Source organism: Pseudochaenichthys georgianus, chromosome 15 (assembly GCF_902827115.2).
Source record: "Pseudochaenichthys georgianus chromosome 15, fPseGeo1.2, whole genome shotgun sequence".
Lineage (NCBI taxonomy): Eukaryota > Metazoa > Chordata > Actinopteri > Perciformes > Channichthyidae > Pseudochaenichthys > Pseudochaenichthys georgianus.
In genome coordinates, this window is record NC_047517.1 from 29,752,223 (window position 1) to 29,767,329 (window position 15,107).

The following is a 15,107-nucleotide window of genomic DNA, read 5'->3' on the forward strand; positions in this document are numbered from 1 at the left end:
GCGCGCGTGTCCTCTCATGCTTTCTATGGATACTATAGCCACACTAATTGTACCATCTTTAGCGCAACTTAACTCCGTGTTGTGCTCTGCTGTCTCTCAGAGTAGAGTATCTCTGTAATCCCTGACTGGCATTAGAGGTCGTTACTACAGTTGGTATGCTGAAGGTCTTTAACTGTCAACTAGAGCAGCAGAAATTAAATGATTATTTGTTAAATATTAAGAATAGTAAGTACTTCTTTTGATAATCAATTAAACAGGTTGATTCACAATCTAAATTGTATTATTCCAGCTCGTTACATTCCAATAGTTTCTGGTTTCTTTACGCTTCTATGACAGTTCGGTAACAACTCAAACAGTTGTTGATCGTACAAGACATTTAAGGACTGATTAACATTTTTGGCCATATTAAAAAAAAAAAAAAAAACATTTCCCTTCAATGTAAATAATCGTTAGTTAACTGTCAAGTACATATTACATAATTGTTCTAACTTCAAGTTTTAGTCAGTGTGTAGGCTATAAGGAAGAAAAATGTTGCGCAATAATAATGGAAAAAGGGAACATGAGGGTGGTTATTTCATCATTATGTTATCCCCACTGCCAGTTTGACATGCAGCCAGGCTTCCACCAGAGGAAAAAAAAGACAGGAGGAGTATTCAGGGTTATTTTTCTTCTGGTCTCTGTCCGGGCCCGGCGCCACGAGAGGGCAAAAGGGGGCATTGCCCCCTCAGTTGTCTTATTTTCCCCCTCACATTGAGCATCATTAATCCATCAAAAAGTACAATAAATGTCACGATTATTAAATAACTTTAAATAATTATTTTCCCCAACACACGTTACTATGTTTAGATCAGATGTGTGGGTCAAGCAACGTGTAAACAAGCCTCAACCCCAAGTGAGCTTGTAGTCTTAATGTTAGCGTGTGTGCTTAGCTGTAAACACTTAGCTGTCGGATGGGTGACCAAAACGTCCCCGTTTTCCAGGCAAAGTCCCCGTTTTTGGTGGCCGGTACCCGATTGAAACTCCCGAAAATGTTCCCGTTTTTGTATGTGCGTTAAAAAACAGAGCAAGGTGAAATAAAATGTTACATGTCAGTAAAAACAGAGAAACAGTGTTGTGCCTTTTTGTAGCGTTAGCGTATTTCTTCTTCTACTTCTTCTTCTACCTCTACTTCTTCTTCTTCTTCTACTACTTCTTCTTCTTCTAATTCAATGTACCTTGCCGCGAGATATTGGATAAATCCATAGTATTACAACAAAAGTACTTTAAACGAGGTAAGTTACGAATGTATGTTCTCAATCGCCAAGTATGGGATTGAATATTACATTAGTTTAGATTAGATTTATTGTCCCCAGCGGGAAATTCATTTGCACAGCTCTGTTGTGGTAATCTGTATTATATAAACCGTATTGGTAAAATGAGCGACATCTAGTGGCGGATTGTGGAACATTAATTAGATTTTTCTCATGGCAGTTTGACTCTAGAGACAAACCAGGGGACTTTACTTTGAATCTGTGTCTGTCCATTTGGTGTAGTGTTTTATCCAATATTACATTTGGTTTATATATTAGTCACTTTCTTATGAAATGCCAGGTTTTAGGCCTTGGTCTGAACATTCAATCCTGGAAATAAAAAATCAATCAGATACATTTTTATATGACAAGTAAGTAACATCTGTATAGGAAGACGAGTTAAGGGATAGAGGAGAAAAGGTTATGGTATAATTACAGAGCCAATTTATAAATGGAGGAAATCAATGTTAGTCTGTTAACCAAAGTGCAGCCATCTAATAATGTACTATCTGTTATTAAAGATCAGAGGAAAATAACAGAATGAGAGGGGTAAATCCGGAATACAAATAAAGAAGCAATGAGATTGTAGAGTAGTGAGAAGGAAAAAAGCTTGGTGTGTCAATTCATTACATTGCCAGTATTTTTCGTTGTTGTGAGAAAAAAAAATCGCCCCCTCGGATTTTTTAACAGCCCCCTCAGTCATTTCATCCTGGAGCCGGGCCTGTCTCTGTCTCCTCTGCATTTCCAAAGCATTTGATCCAGCGACCTGTCAGCTGACTGCTCTCCACTGAGCTGTAAACATTCAGCGAGCCTCCTGTTGACTCTCTTCAGTCGGAGTTTCTGGATGCTGTTGAGCCAAAGTGGCACGGAGACTTTCTCTCTTTAAATCCAATGAGATGAGCTTTTCTGAGCCTCCTGCAGGAGTATTAACCCCGGTGTGGCCGCAGATGGCTTTACTCCCACTCTTTCTGACCTGCAATGTGCACTGTGTTGCAGTAAGAAGACGCAAAAGTTAAACAACATTGAATTGTGTGACTTTCCGGAGAGGGAGGCGGAGATGTGCGCAACAGTGCATGTTTGGTCTTTGTGGAGTTACAGTAAGTGCGTGGGGTGAAGAGAGGGCAACATTTTCCATCAGCACGAGAAGCACTGAATGGACCACTTGATAGTCCTCACCTCTCACTGGATGTACTCTTCATTCTGGGGACGTTTCGCGGAGCACTAGAAATTCCTCAGGAAATATAAGAATAGTTGCGATCAATATGGCTGCGTTGGAAAAAGGTAAGTCGTGACTCGTAAGAGCGTCTGATGAAGTTTAAATGGAGTGATGTTGATGTTTTGAAGGTTAAAATGTAAAAAAAAAAAAAACCTAGAGGATAGATCGTAAATTGCAGACTGTCGAGAATAACAGATTCGCAAATTATTATTTGTATTTCCTTTTCAATGTATTGCAGTGATAGATGGCAATTCAAACAGCTATTTGTTTTTTGTGGATATTTGTCTGCTGCTAGTGAGAGGAGAGAGAGAGTGTGTGTTTGATGCGGTGACTTTGTAACACAGAAGGTGCTTTAGGTTGAAAGTATATAATAGGAACAGGTGTGTGTGTGTGTGTGTGTGTGTGTGTGTGTGTGTGTGTGTGTGTGTGTGTGTGTGTGTGTGTGTGTGTGTGTGTGTGTGTGTGTGTGTGTGTGTGTGTGTGTGTGTGTGTGTGTGTGTGTGTGTGTGTGTGTGTGTGTGTGTGTGTGTGTGTGTGTGTGTGTGAATTTTGCGCGGTGGGTTATGTGTGTTCGGCTATCTCAACTTGAATGGGACGGTGATATATTTACAGCAACGCGGAGTCAATTGTTTTCCAGTTTTGTCAAGTCAGACAGAAATAGCTGGAAAAACACCGGAAGTAATGTGCTCAAATGTACCATCAAAACAAAAGCACAAGATATTCTTAACAAAACAAACGTTTTACTCTGACATGCACACAACATGTGCAGAGATGAGTGTTCTGTGTAGCAATGCAGTGGGAGTCACCGACTCAGGAAAGAGACACGGGAAGAGCAGGAGCTTTGATGTCAAACACTGATGGTTTATTTGGAGCTTCGGCCGGAGAATTCACATCACAAGTCACAGCAGCCACGGTCTGACTGCACGGGAGAGTTGCCACGTCAATTCTGGAGCGCCTCTCTCTCGTTAGCCCAGTTAACTGGTTTCGCAGAGAGTAATCAACATATTTGAGAAGATAGCCTAAACAGTTGGGAACACTGAGTTACTTGCGTCTGACACTTATGGCCTCGAAGATTTCCCACCTTGGAGTCCACAAACACAGAGAAGGAAGTGTCCCAGTGTACCCACAACAATAAACCATCTGTGACCTATGGTTGCCCGGTCACAGAATGGGAACAACAACATTATGGCTGAAGCAGCCTATCTCCTTAAAGGAGATAACAGACGTCAGGGTTGGTCATGCACGTCATATCTAGGAGTCTAGGACAATTATTTCCCTAACAGATAGTGTTAGCTTTTTTATCTTAATTGAGGTTTGACAATCACAATCCTTTCACCTGAAGTTTTATTTTGAAATTGGACACCGGAAATGCTTAATTTAACGTCATCTAGCTTGCCACTGTTGCTGGTGTGTGATCGGAGTGCGGCAGTATTGAAGGCAGGGGGAGGGGCTGCGGTGAAGGAGCGCAGTGTTTGCAGGCAGGACAGAGCAGGACATGAGGGAGAAGGGGAAACACAGTAGCCGCTCCGCCGGCTTCATTGACCGGCGTGTCATCGTCCACCGGTCCGCTGATCGAGGTGCTGCTCCGCTCTCTCTGCTGTTTCTCTGCTGTTTGTGCCCAGGCTTTGGGTCCCTGTTAAAGCCTCTGCTGCGCGCTGTGTGTCAGTGTTGTGAAAGGAGCTGCGTTTGGTTTTACAGGAGAGCTCCAGATATACCACAAAGTGGCATTGCTGTTTATGGCATTGTTCTACAAAATGGTTATTGTTTTACCTCTCTAACAGGCATGCATTGGCGCTGCTCAGTGTTCCAGCTTCATGTTGTTGTGTCTCAGTCAAAATGAATAGACAAAGTTGCAGTGGGCTATGCAGTTGCAGTGAGGTAGCCTAGTATGTGGAACTGGGTTTTAATAAATTATCCAAGGCCTCCTCTAAGTAACGTAATCTGATAAGTGAGAGAGTGATGTCGGCAGTGTGGGCTTTTTCTTCTTCTTCTTGAGATGTCGCATCGCCTCTCTTTGCCTGGATTGGCTTTTTGACATAACAGGAGGATTTTATGATTTCATCCCCTCCACCAGGTGAGGATGCGATGACCGGGGACACGGACAAATACCTGCGGCCTCAGGACCTCAAAGAGCTGGGGGACGACTCCCTGCCTCAGGAGGGCTACATGGGTTTCAGCATAGGAGCCCGCTCAGCCAGGTAAGCACCTGTCATTTATATTATTAAATTCACTGGGGTCCTGGTGCAGTGCAGACAACTACTATTTCCAACTTGTCCTTAGAATATTGTGGCCAGATTATGTTTATATCTATTATCAATTCATGAGGTGGTTGTTCACCCTATGTAGCAATGCTTTGGTATGGATATTGTTTAGTCTATGTTGGACTGAAATAGATCATATAATGTACAGCCCCACCAACACACACACACACACACTCAAACAACAACAGAATAATGGAAATTGCTAGCGATAGCATCTGGAAAGTTGCCATGCAATGATTCAACCTGACAAAATGATTCAGCGTTTTGTGTGGCCTCATTCAGACCCATGCAAAGATGACAAATGGGCCATAGTGTAACACAAGAGATACGAGCTGTATCTGTGACAGTGATGCCTTTGATACTCTTGATGAACAGCTGCACGTCGGGATTCTCTACAGGTCCACCTAGCTACAGTTTCCAATAGTGGACAAAGTGTGTTGTGGAAAACTGGTAGGCTCCAGTGAAAACACATCAGCAGCACACACAGGAGGAGTGTGTGTGTGGATGCAGTGTGTGTTGTTGCCTCGCTGACAGATGGCAGACGTACTGTGATGGTTGGATTGATAAACACAACTACACTAACTGTGACAGGAAGCTGCTCAAACAACAGGTCTCAGCAAATATTCCATGTAAACAATGATGAGCTTGGTGGGTAGTTTATTGGAAAGAGTTTTTAATTTAATGTGGGAGTTATTGTTTGCATAACATTGTTATTATTCGAGTGAAAACAGGTCTGTGGCCACATTTGATGATTTGAATCTGAAGTCATTTGCTCAGAATTACTGTTTGTTTACCTTTGTTAACAGTTTATTTGAGTGTACTCCAGATACAAGTTATTATTGTGAGAAATCTCCATCTGCTACAGATTAGAGCGCCGTACAAAAACTGTTTACTTTTTTGTGTGTAATTGTGCGTTGTAGAATAGAAGTTGAGATGGTGCAGGGTTGTGTATGTAATGCTTTGAAATACTGTAATTATTGATCAATTAATGTTTGATGCTGAGCTACTTCTTTTCTTTTCCCTTACCTTTCTGTTTATGACATCGACATTGCATGGTTTGCTTTTTGACTGGGCTGCACACACACACACACACACACACACACACACACACACACACACACACACACACACACACACACACACACACACACACACACACACACACACACACACACACACACACACTAAAACCTATAATCGCTTGTGCCTAGTCGTTGAGTGCAACCATGCAAAAGTTCACAGCTTCAATGTCATATGGGGGGAAAAGAAAGCTACATCCTGCTTGAATGTCTCCAAAATGCTTTGCTTTTCACACTTCTATTTTGATCTTCTCCTTGCACCGTGTCCCTCATTCTAGCCCTAGACTCAGGTAAGAAAAGAATAGTCGTTGTAGTAGTTGTAGACGCCATTAGCTGTGAATGTTGTCCCCCCCCCTCACCCTCTGTACTACTACATAAAACCGCAAACCCAAACCACAAGTCATTCATTGTGATTAGTGCCATCCAGTGTTGCTGTTTGTGGTACCAGATGTGTTGTCGCCGTGACGTTTTGTATTTTAAGATTGTTGCTCATTTGATCTGATCACCATCCACCATATTTGATCATCCTTATTAAAAAAAATCATCTTATCTTCAAACTGAAAATGTATTTTTTCATGCAGGTTTGAAAAAAAGCTGGAAATGAGTTAGTGAAAGCCACTCTTGTTTTGCAGAGTTTTTCAGTTTGAGTTGTGTGGACTCATTTTATAACTTTTCGATGTGGCTTGTTCTTAAGTGGCACTGTTGTCGTGCCACTTGGTGTAACTTCCAGGGATCAACACATCAGGTTGTTAATATCCACAACTTTTATCCAATTTAATTCACAATAATTGGACATTTATCTGGATGATTCTGGATGTGAAATCATGGTTTGCAGAGATGGAAACTTTATGAGATTTCTCTGGATTCTTTATTTAAGAATTTAGAAATCATCAATCGACAGACAGAGCTCACACATACACAGATGCATCCGCGCACAAACACTTACCTAAACAAACAATGACTCAAACATGTGTCTCTTTAGGTCCACATAGACCTAGGATCATTTGTACATGAAAAGAGATGGAAAGTGTAGTTTACAGCAAGGCAGACTTATCTACAGTTAAATGATGGGAGTGGTGTGGAAAGAGGGACAAAGGGGACAGAGAAGGATGGGGTTAGAGGAATTCAGCGAAGTAGAGAAAAAGTCAAACAAATCTTCCATTGAGTAAACTGTCAGATAACCAAAGAGCAACACATCTGAAATGGAGACAGTAGAGAGAGGAAGAGATGATGGGACAGCTTTATGAAGAAGAAGTGCTGGAAGTTGGCATAACGTCCAGGAATAGATGACACACAATAAAGAGGACAGCCAAGATAATGAGCAGTGAGGCAGGAAATGGAAAACAGCTTGGATGTTTAGAGAAGAGGATAGACAGGATGAAATAGACGATGAAGCTGTGAAGAACAAACAGAGTCTGGCTGAGAGCTGGGGGGGGGTTCGGGGGGGTAGCCCCATGCTGCCATGCCAGCGAGTCCATTCAGACCGTAGAGAGTTGCTTGGTAACTTCGATGGTGGGGTAGGCAGGCTGTGCTGAATAAAGGGCTTCTCTCTGTGCTGAATAGTGTGCCCACTCAAACATGCTGAGCTCTGCATTTTATCCCCTCCTCGCTCCCCCCCTCTCCCCCACTCCACACACACACACACACACACACACACACACACACACACACACACACACACACACACACACACACACACACACACACACACACACACACACACAGGTCACATCAATACACACATATGCAGTATGCACAAATAAAGCACAGAGCTGTCAGCTTTGTCACTGGCATTGTGTCTCTTATCGTGCGCAACCATATAAAATATCATCGTATATTATTTATACTGTTTGCCCATACCAGTGCGCAACATTTAACTCAGTGTATCGTGACTGTGCGTTCGGCTGCTACGCCTTGATCAAATCCCTGTAGCAAAAACAGCACAAGACAAAAAAAAACTGAAAGGAATCGGCACTGCATTGAGAGGATGCACAAATAGGCACAAGTCACCACACGCAGCCGTACAGCAGCCTGCAGCAAGACAGATAGAGAAAGACCAGCGTCCCATTTATGTTTTTGCTGCTCAGAATCAGGTCCAGGTCAGCTGCTAATCTTAGACCAAAGAAATGTCAGTCCTCAAACACAAGTCAAATGTAACTGATTCACTTTCAAGCAAACGTCATTTCTTTATACTGTCAAAACAAGGTTGGCACAAAGACGTCGACTAATCTCTCATATTTCATACACGTTATGTCCGTGTTCGTGTAACACATTAACCACACTCCTGTAGAAGTATAAACAGCCGTCTGCTTTCTATAAGTCTGTTCCTATTTCCCTCTATCTCAAAATGCAAACAACCCTGACCTCACATTTCCATCTCTGAACAACCTGCTGCAGTATCTGATCCTTGCTCAAACTGCAGGCTCTTCAGCCTCTCCCTCTCTATTTCCCACTTATGGACACTCTCTGTCCAGCGAGTAAAACAACCTGGTTCCCTGGAGGTTGCATGTAGTAATGGATTCCTTGCTTTTTGTTTTGTGTCGTGTTCCCCTGCCCGTCACTTGTTGTTGCCCACGGCACCGGGTTGCGTGGTAACATGTAGCCTCCGCTCCTTCAGTTCGGATAGGTCCAACACACTCAACCGGAGCTCCTTCGCTCGGGACAGTATGATGATTGAAGAGATTCTGGCACCAACAAAAGACACGGTAAGACCATTTATCGTCATATTTGGTGTTTTATCTCCACACTTCTCTCTCACCTTCTATACCCAGCCCTTTTGTTATTCTCTCATTCTATGCTCACTGTCACTTCCTGTTTGTTTTTTAAGCTTTGATGTCTCTCTTCTCCCCAGGTGCATCTCTTGTTTTATGATTGTCAATGACTTCTTAGGGGAAAAACAGACTCTGTAGAATTAAAAGTAGGGTGGCGTTACTTCTCTTGCACAGAGGTCATAACAGAAGCAGTGTTGATGACATGCTTTCTCTCGTCAAAGTGCTGAGGGAGAGTATATGGCACCTTGACGAAGCGTCTATTCAAACCTAAGGGCTTCAGGAGGCCCCTCTTTCCCTCCTCAGGGAAACACGCTGTGATTTGCAGAGCCTGTTTCATGCTTGTTTTAGTCAGGAGCAAAAACAGAAACTGTAACCTCTTATAATAAACATAGTAATATAACTCAAAATGTCCAATGACATCACCCAAGATGTAAACTAAACACGGCCAAAATGTGCTCTCCTCTTTTACAAAACAAACACAAATGTTTTTCCCATATTAAACTAGTATTATAACTAGTTGAAAATATACAAACAGTCAAATTGTTGATTCTTTCGTGATGGTCAGTTTAGGTGCCATGTGTACTATAATCTGCTACACTTGATAGATAAAGTTTCATTTCATTTGGGGATTGTTTGCCTGAATTGTAGGACCATATCATCTTCATGGAGAGCGGATCATGTTTTATTAGATGGAAATTGGATCCTTTAGTGAAACAACGGTGCCCTCTGTGACGTCTGAACTGTCTCTCTTCTCCCCTTAGCTTCAGAGTGTCTGTAATGACATTTCCTATTTGGTTGACCCACTCAATAAGGTATAAAGAGTTCATGGATGTCAGACTCATTGGTCAGTTTACCATCTTTCATTCACTGTGGTCCAGCTCTCACTGCTCTTGGGTTTTTGAGTTGTCTGCATATGTGTTGGTTTTGGGTCCATTCCACTCTCATTGTATTCATTAGTGGTGGTCTGTGTTTAGTGAATGGTCATTCCCATGCTACATGAGCTGCCATGATTTAATTTCCACATGAATAATGGTTATTATAAAGCTGGTTGGGTTGTGACAAATTGTGTGTTATCAAGATGAGGATATGTGTGATAACCCAGATAACATTTAACAAAACGTGCAATTGGGTTAAAGTTCCACCGTCATGTCACTAGAAAAACAGAATGCCATCCCACATGTTTGGATAGTTAATGGTGACAAATGTTCTTCCATTACATGTCGGGGAAAAAAGAAGAAAGATTCATTCTTGTCAACCTCTATGTCGGCTATGTATTTGTTCTGTCCTTATATTCCACGTTCCTATTTCTCATCTCCCATCTCTATCTGCCTCCCTATCGCTGTTAAACCTCTTCTTTCTCTTCCGTATCTTTTCCTCCTGCTCTCTTCCTCTCCCAGCACCTGGCTGTGACCAGAGACTACAGCACTGAGTGTATGCGGCGCTACAGCTGGACCCCGGACACCGTGGACCACAGCCCCAACACTGTGTCCAGCCCCATTCACTCTGGGTAAGAACAGCTGCACTGCCTCCGCCCATACATCACGATATGTCTACCAGCATGCGCACACATGCACTACAAACTAGGGCTGTCCTCACACTAACACATTCCAGACAGCCTATTGATAAGTTGATTTAATCGACAGATCTGTAGAAATGAGTTTTTTACACAAAGAAGCATGCAATAATCTGAATCTTGTGTTTACCAGGGATGTGTTGATAAGATTTTTGGATCATTTAGCATGAAAAAAGCTGAAAAAAGTACTAATGGATTAAATAAATCTTCTTAAACTAAAGCATCCTAGAGAGGCAGCCCTACTACATGCAAAAGCTGCATGTACATCCTAATAACTATTGCATAAATCACACATTTTCTAAGCACACAACTGCTGTATTGTCTTTTGTTCCCCCCCAAAGAGTCAATATTCAGCAAACCCTGCAGCACTGATGCAGACATGATGCAGGGCTGTGGGATTTCTGCAGTGCTGCTACTGTACACATTACATTACAGCAACAAAAGAAACAGTCTGTCCTCTAAAGCTCTCATGTCATACCATAAGTCTAGAGACAAAGTCCAGGCATCACCCTGATGTTCACTGACGTCAGCTCTCTTCCTGTCATCGCAGGAACAAAGTACAGACTCTCTGTGAGCTCATGGTGCTTGTCTTGTGTGTTTCATTTGGATAAAAGTGATAAGATGTGACGCTCACTTTGAATATATGACGTTAAATGCCTGCTTTATATACACGGAGCTGTGTTAGAACATCATTTAAGGCTTAATAATTGATTTTTCTGGGATCTGTCATGTCATTATTACTTGTTGTGTGTGTGTCTGTGTATTTATATATTATTTAGTTTGTTGTCATGTACCTTCTTTCCCTTGGTTTTCCACCCCCGTATTTCTTTCATCTTCAGTAGTTACTGCAGATCCCCACAGTGATTGTGAACCGTTGATACTAAAACTAGATTTCGGGGGTTTGCCTCCTGCATTGCCTCCATGTGTTTATTTTGCAGCCTCTCCTCCCCGCTCCCTCAGTATGACTCCAGGTGATGACTGCTGCTTTCACCTACGATGCTGCAGTGATGACTCCCACTCCTCCCCCCTTCTCTCTCCCTTCTCACCTCATCAGTCTCTCCCCCTTCTCACCTCATCAGTCTCTCCCCCCCTCTTAGCCTCCTCCACTCTGTGCTCGTCTCATCCGTGTAGTCTGGTGTTTCATTTGCACTCCATAGATATTAGAGGTGTTAAGTCAACGTGTTTGGGAGTCTTTTCATCTGTCTTTCTCTCACATCAAATTACATTTCCCTCGAAACCTTACAGGGATTCTGCTTTTCTGCCAACATACACTATAGAAAAAGCAACAATATACATAACGCAACACATTTTAGCTTTAGGTTGATCGTGCAAAATTCATGTTCTGCTCTTCTCCATCCTCACTTATTACTTGTGTCAATGATTATATTAATGGGATGCCGAAATTAGCTTTTAATTCAAAGGCGCATCACATATTAATCACATTAACCCTATGTTGGTGAAACATCTGTGCAGGTGTTTAATATTTGTTCACTGAATGCTGCTTTAGAGGACCTGAAACTTTGGCAAAAGTCTCACCTTGTGCCTCATGAATGGAAACTAAACTTTGCGACTTCATGAGCAGCACCCTGTTTAGTTTCAGACAGTGTTTAATGTTCTGAATGGAGGCAGGTGTAAGTGAGAACTGCAAACTTTCAGAACTCAAAGCATCTTTTTTTCTTCTTTCTATCATTCTGTCGGTCTCTTTCTCTTTTTTTGTTAATTTCTCTCTTTTCCTTACTTTGTGTTGGTGTACGGTGATCACAGCATGGAAATTGTCTTCCTTATTAGTTTCCGTGGTATGACTTCTGTCTATGGCTGTATCTTTTATTTCTCTAACATTATTTGTTCACCTTGCAGGTTCTTGGTCAGCTTCATGGTGGATGCGCGCGGTGGTTCCATGAGAGGCAGCCGCCACAATGGCATGCGCATCATCATCCCTCCCAGGAAGTGCACGGCACCCACGCGCATCACCTGCCGCCTGGCCAAGAGGCACAAGCTGGCCTACCCCCCGCCCATGGTGGAGGGAGAGGGGCTGGTCAGCCGGCTGGTGGAGGTCGGACCAGCTGGGGCTCAGTTCCTGGGGTAGGACGCTTGGGATTTCTTTATGATGCATTGCAGTTTTCAGGGAGAACAGGGAACAAATCAAAGGGGATATTTTCCGATAAACTGTCCTAGGGAAGTTTTACAAGCTTTCAATTACTTCACACTGAACGCAGGTGAACCATCTAATGGAGAAATATAGTGTGGTTAGCTAAAGCTGCTCAGAAAAAATATTTTAACTACTATTGAAATTGACAATGTCCGAGTGAAGTTAAACTGCAACTTTAACTACATCCATGAATGTCAGAGGTGGCCAATGCACATAATTGTTATTTAACTCCCCAGCTGCCCTAAAGATGATGGTTTAATTTCATAATTTCCTGAGTTAAATTGTGTTCTACTTTCTCTTTTAGACCTGTGATCGTAGAGATCCCCCATTTTGGGTCCATGCGGGGGAAAGAGAGGGAGCTGATTGTGCTGAGGAGCGAGAACGGAGACACGTGGAAGGAGCACCAGTCTGACGCCAGACCAGAAGACCTCTTTGAGCTGCTTTCTGGAATGGATGAAGGTAAAGCAAAGGTTATTCAGTGTGGCCCAACAATAATTGCCATTGATAATTAGAACAAAGACACTTTAGTGCGAAGTTAATGGATGAAGGTGAACTTGAACCACTTAGGAATACCTATACTATTCAACCGAGGGCTATGTGTCAGCTGGTGTCCTAGAAAAACAGATTTCCACTGCAGGACATGTGTTTCTTGTTCCTGTTTAGCCTACTTAGTGTCCTTTTTTGTATTGACCCTTGCCAAATGTCATACCTTAATAGTATCTAACACATAAAGTCATCATTCGTATCAGGTGATCATAACAAAGTGATAACTTGTGTAAATTGTGTAACTTTTTATTTTTTATTATATCATCACTTTTTTTTTAACTCAGTACTTTTTATTGCATGTAACATATGTAATATATGTAACATTAAGCTGTCTGTGTCTCTTTTCTGCTGTAACTACGTACATTTCCCCCCTGGGACTAATAAAGGTATTCTGATTCTGATATTTTCTGTCACAGAGCTGGACAGTCCCATTGAGTTGGAGAAGAAGCGAATCTGCCGCATCGTCACCAGCGATTTCCCTCAGTATTTTGCTGTGGTGTCGCGGATCAAGCAGGAGTCTAACCACATGGGTCCGGATGGAGGCATGCTGTCCAGCAGCACCGTGCCCATGGTGCAGGCCTCGTTCCCTCAAGGAGCGCTCACCAAGAAGATCCGTGTCGGCCTGCAGGTACAGCAGCACTTCTGAATCAGCTGAAATTCAGTTTCATGACTCAGCTTTTCAGTCGCAGAGACTGCCCACTGACCTATTATTTATTTATACTCGAGTCCAGTCCTCCTCACATGCCTGAACCATTTAATTTCAGAAAAAGTTCAGGGAAAGTTTGACTAAACATTTCTCAAAGTTTCATCAACAAACTATTTATTTGACTTCCTGTTGTGTTTCCTTCTGTTTAGGCCCAGCCCGTGCCAGATGACATGGCGAGGGCGATCCTCGGAAACAGAGCCACGTTCAGCCCCATCGTCACCGTGGAGCCCAGGAGGAGAAAGTTCCACAAGCCGATCACCATGACGATCCCTGTGCCGCCTAGATCGGCAGAAGGCCATCCCAGCGGTCACCGAGGCGACACTGCACCCTGCCTGCGTCTGCTCTGCAGCATCACAGGCAAGTAGACCTCTGAATAACTAGAGCATGACAATACTGTAGAACCTTTATCCAAAATGCTTCTACACGACTAGCATTCAGTTATTGAATTAGTCATTGTGTTCTTAGATGCTAATACATTTTATTTGTGACAACAGACATAGTTGTTCATTCTTTAATTTCACATGAGACAGAGGTACTAACTCACTAGCCGTGGGCACATCAGTCCTACGTTGAAGTGAAAAACAGGTCGATACAGGGAAGATGAAGAGCTGAGAAGATAAAAGGATGGGGATTACAAAAGCTAAAACACAGGCAATGTTGGAAAGGCACTGAGCTCATCTTTTGGCCCTTGTTTCCTGCAGGAGGGACGTCCCCCGCCCAGTGGGAGGACATCACAGGGACCACACCGCTGTCCTTTGTCACCGAATGCGTCTCCTTCACCACAAATGTTTCGGCCAGGTGAGAAACAAACATCTATTTTTTTGTTTGCAATGTATTGGATCACTATAAAAAACATTGCAACCCTTATTCTCCGAACCTGGGTGGTAAATGCTTATTTCCAGTAAAGTATAAAACATTATAAAAACATATTGTAAATGAAAATCGCAACCACATTTTCAAATTGGATAAATAAAGCTCTTTATTGATCTGTTTGGATCACTGTTGTGTCATAAAGGGAAGACTTGTCTCTTCTTCTTCTTATAGAAATAAGGGGCATGTTAATCCCAACTAAAGGTCACCACATTCAGCTGATCAAAGGAAGTAGTTTTACTCAGCTTTGGTCCCACCAAGCATACGGAAAACTACCACATCTCAGTTGTTTGAAAATGATGAGAGGGAAGTACAAGGAAGCAATCAAGAAGTTGGCAATGGATCCCAGAATCCCTCACAAGAGGGAAAACTGAATGATAAATATCTACTCTAGACAGACATTGATTTTGTCTGACTTCAACTTTTTCACTATCCTCTACTTTCACCGCATGCATAAGGAGCGCAGTTCCCTTCTTGTCTTACTCTAAATGTTTTTGGAAAACTTTAACCTGCCAATAAGTTTAATTAGGTGTCTTGATTTGGAGGTTTTGTTTATTCTAGTATGCAAAGGCCTGTATACTCACATGATTCATCTTCTCTACACCTAAGTCATGTTGACTATACCATTTTGAGACATGCCTCGAAAT

The 15,107-nt window shown here is 42.5% G+C and overlaps 1 protein-coding gene across 29 annotated transcripts in view; it reads left to right on the forward strand.

Moving 5' to 3' along the window:
• Window positions 1-15,107, forward strand: part of LOC117459610 (ankyrin-3-like) — a 131,909-nt gene that overhangs the window by 91,062 nt on the left and 25,740 nt on the right. For 15 of the 29 annotated variants that reach the window (XM_071205743.1, XM_071205744.1, XM_071205747.1 and 12 more), the window contains 10 exons: window positions 4,580-4,703; window positions 8,448-8,550; window positions 9,378-9,428; window positions 10,014-10,123; window positions 11,128-11,160; window positions 12,047-12,271; window positions 12,643-12,797; window positions 13,301-13,512; window positions 13,740-13,947; window positions 14,292-14,388. In XM_071205743.1, coding sequence (XP_071061844.1) covers window positions 4,580-4,703; window positions 8,448-8,550; window positions 9,378-9,428; window positions 10,014-10,123; window positions 11,128-11,160; window positions 12,047-12,271; window positions 12,643-12,797; window positions 13,301-13,512; window positions 13,740-13,947; window positions 14,292-14,388 — 1,318 coding nt within the window. Of the gene's footprint in view, window positions 1-2,125; window positions 2,571-3,895; window positions 4,083-4,579; window positions 4,704-6,123; window positions 6,136-8,447; window positions 8,551-9,377; window positions 9,429-10,013; window positions 10,124-11,127; window positions 11,161-12,046; window positions 12,272-12,642; window positions 12,798-13,300; window positions 13,513-13,739; window positions 13,948-14,291; window positions 14,389-15,107 lie in introns of those variants that run through there. The other 14 variants (XM_034100574.2, XM_071205759.1, XM_071205760.1 and 11 more) reach the window with 9 other exon arrangements.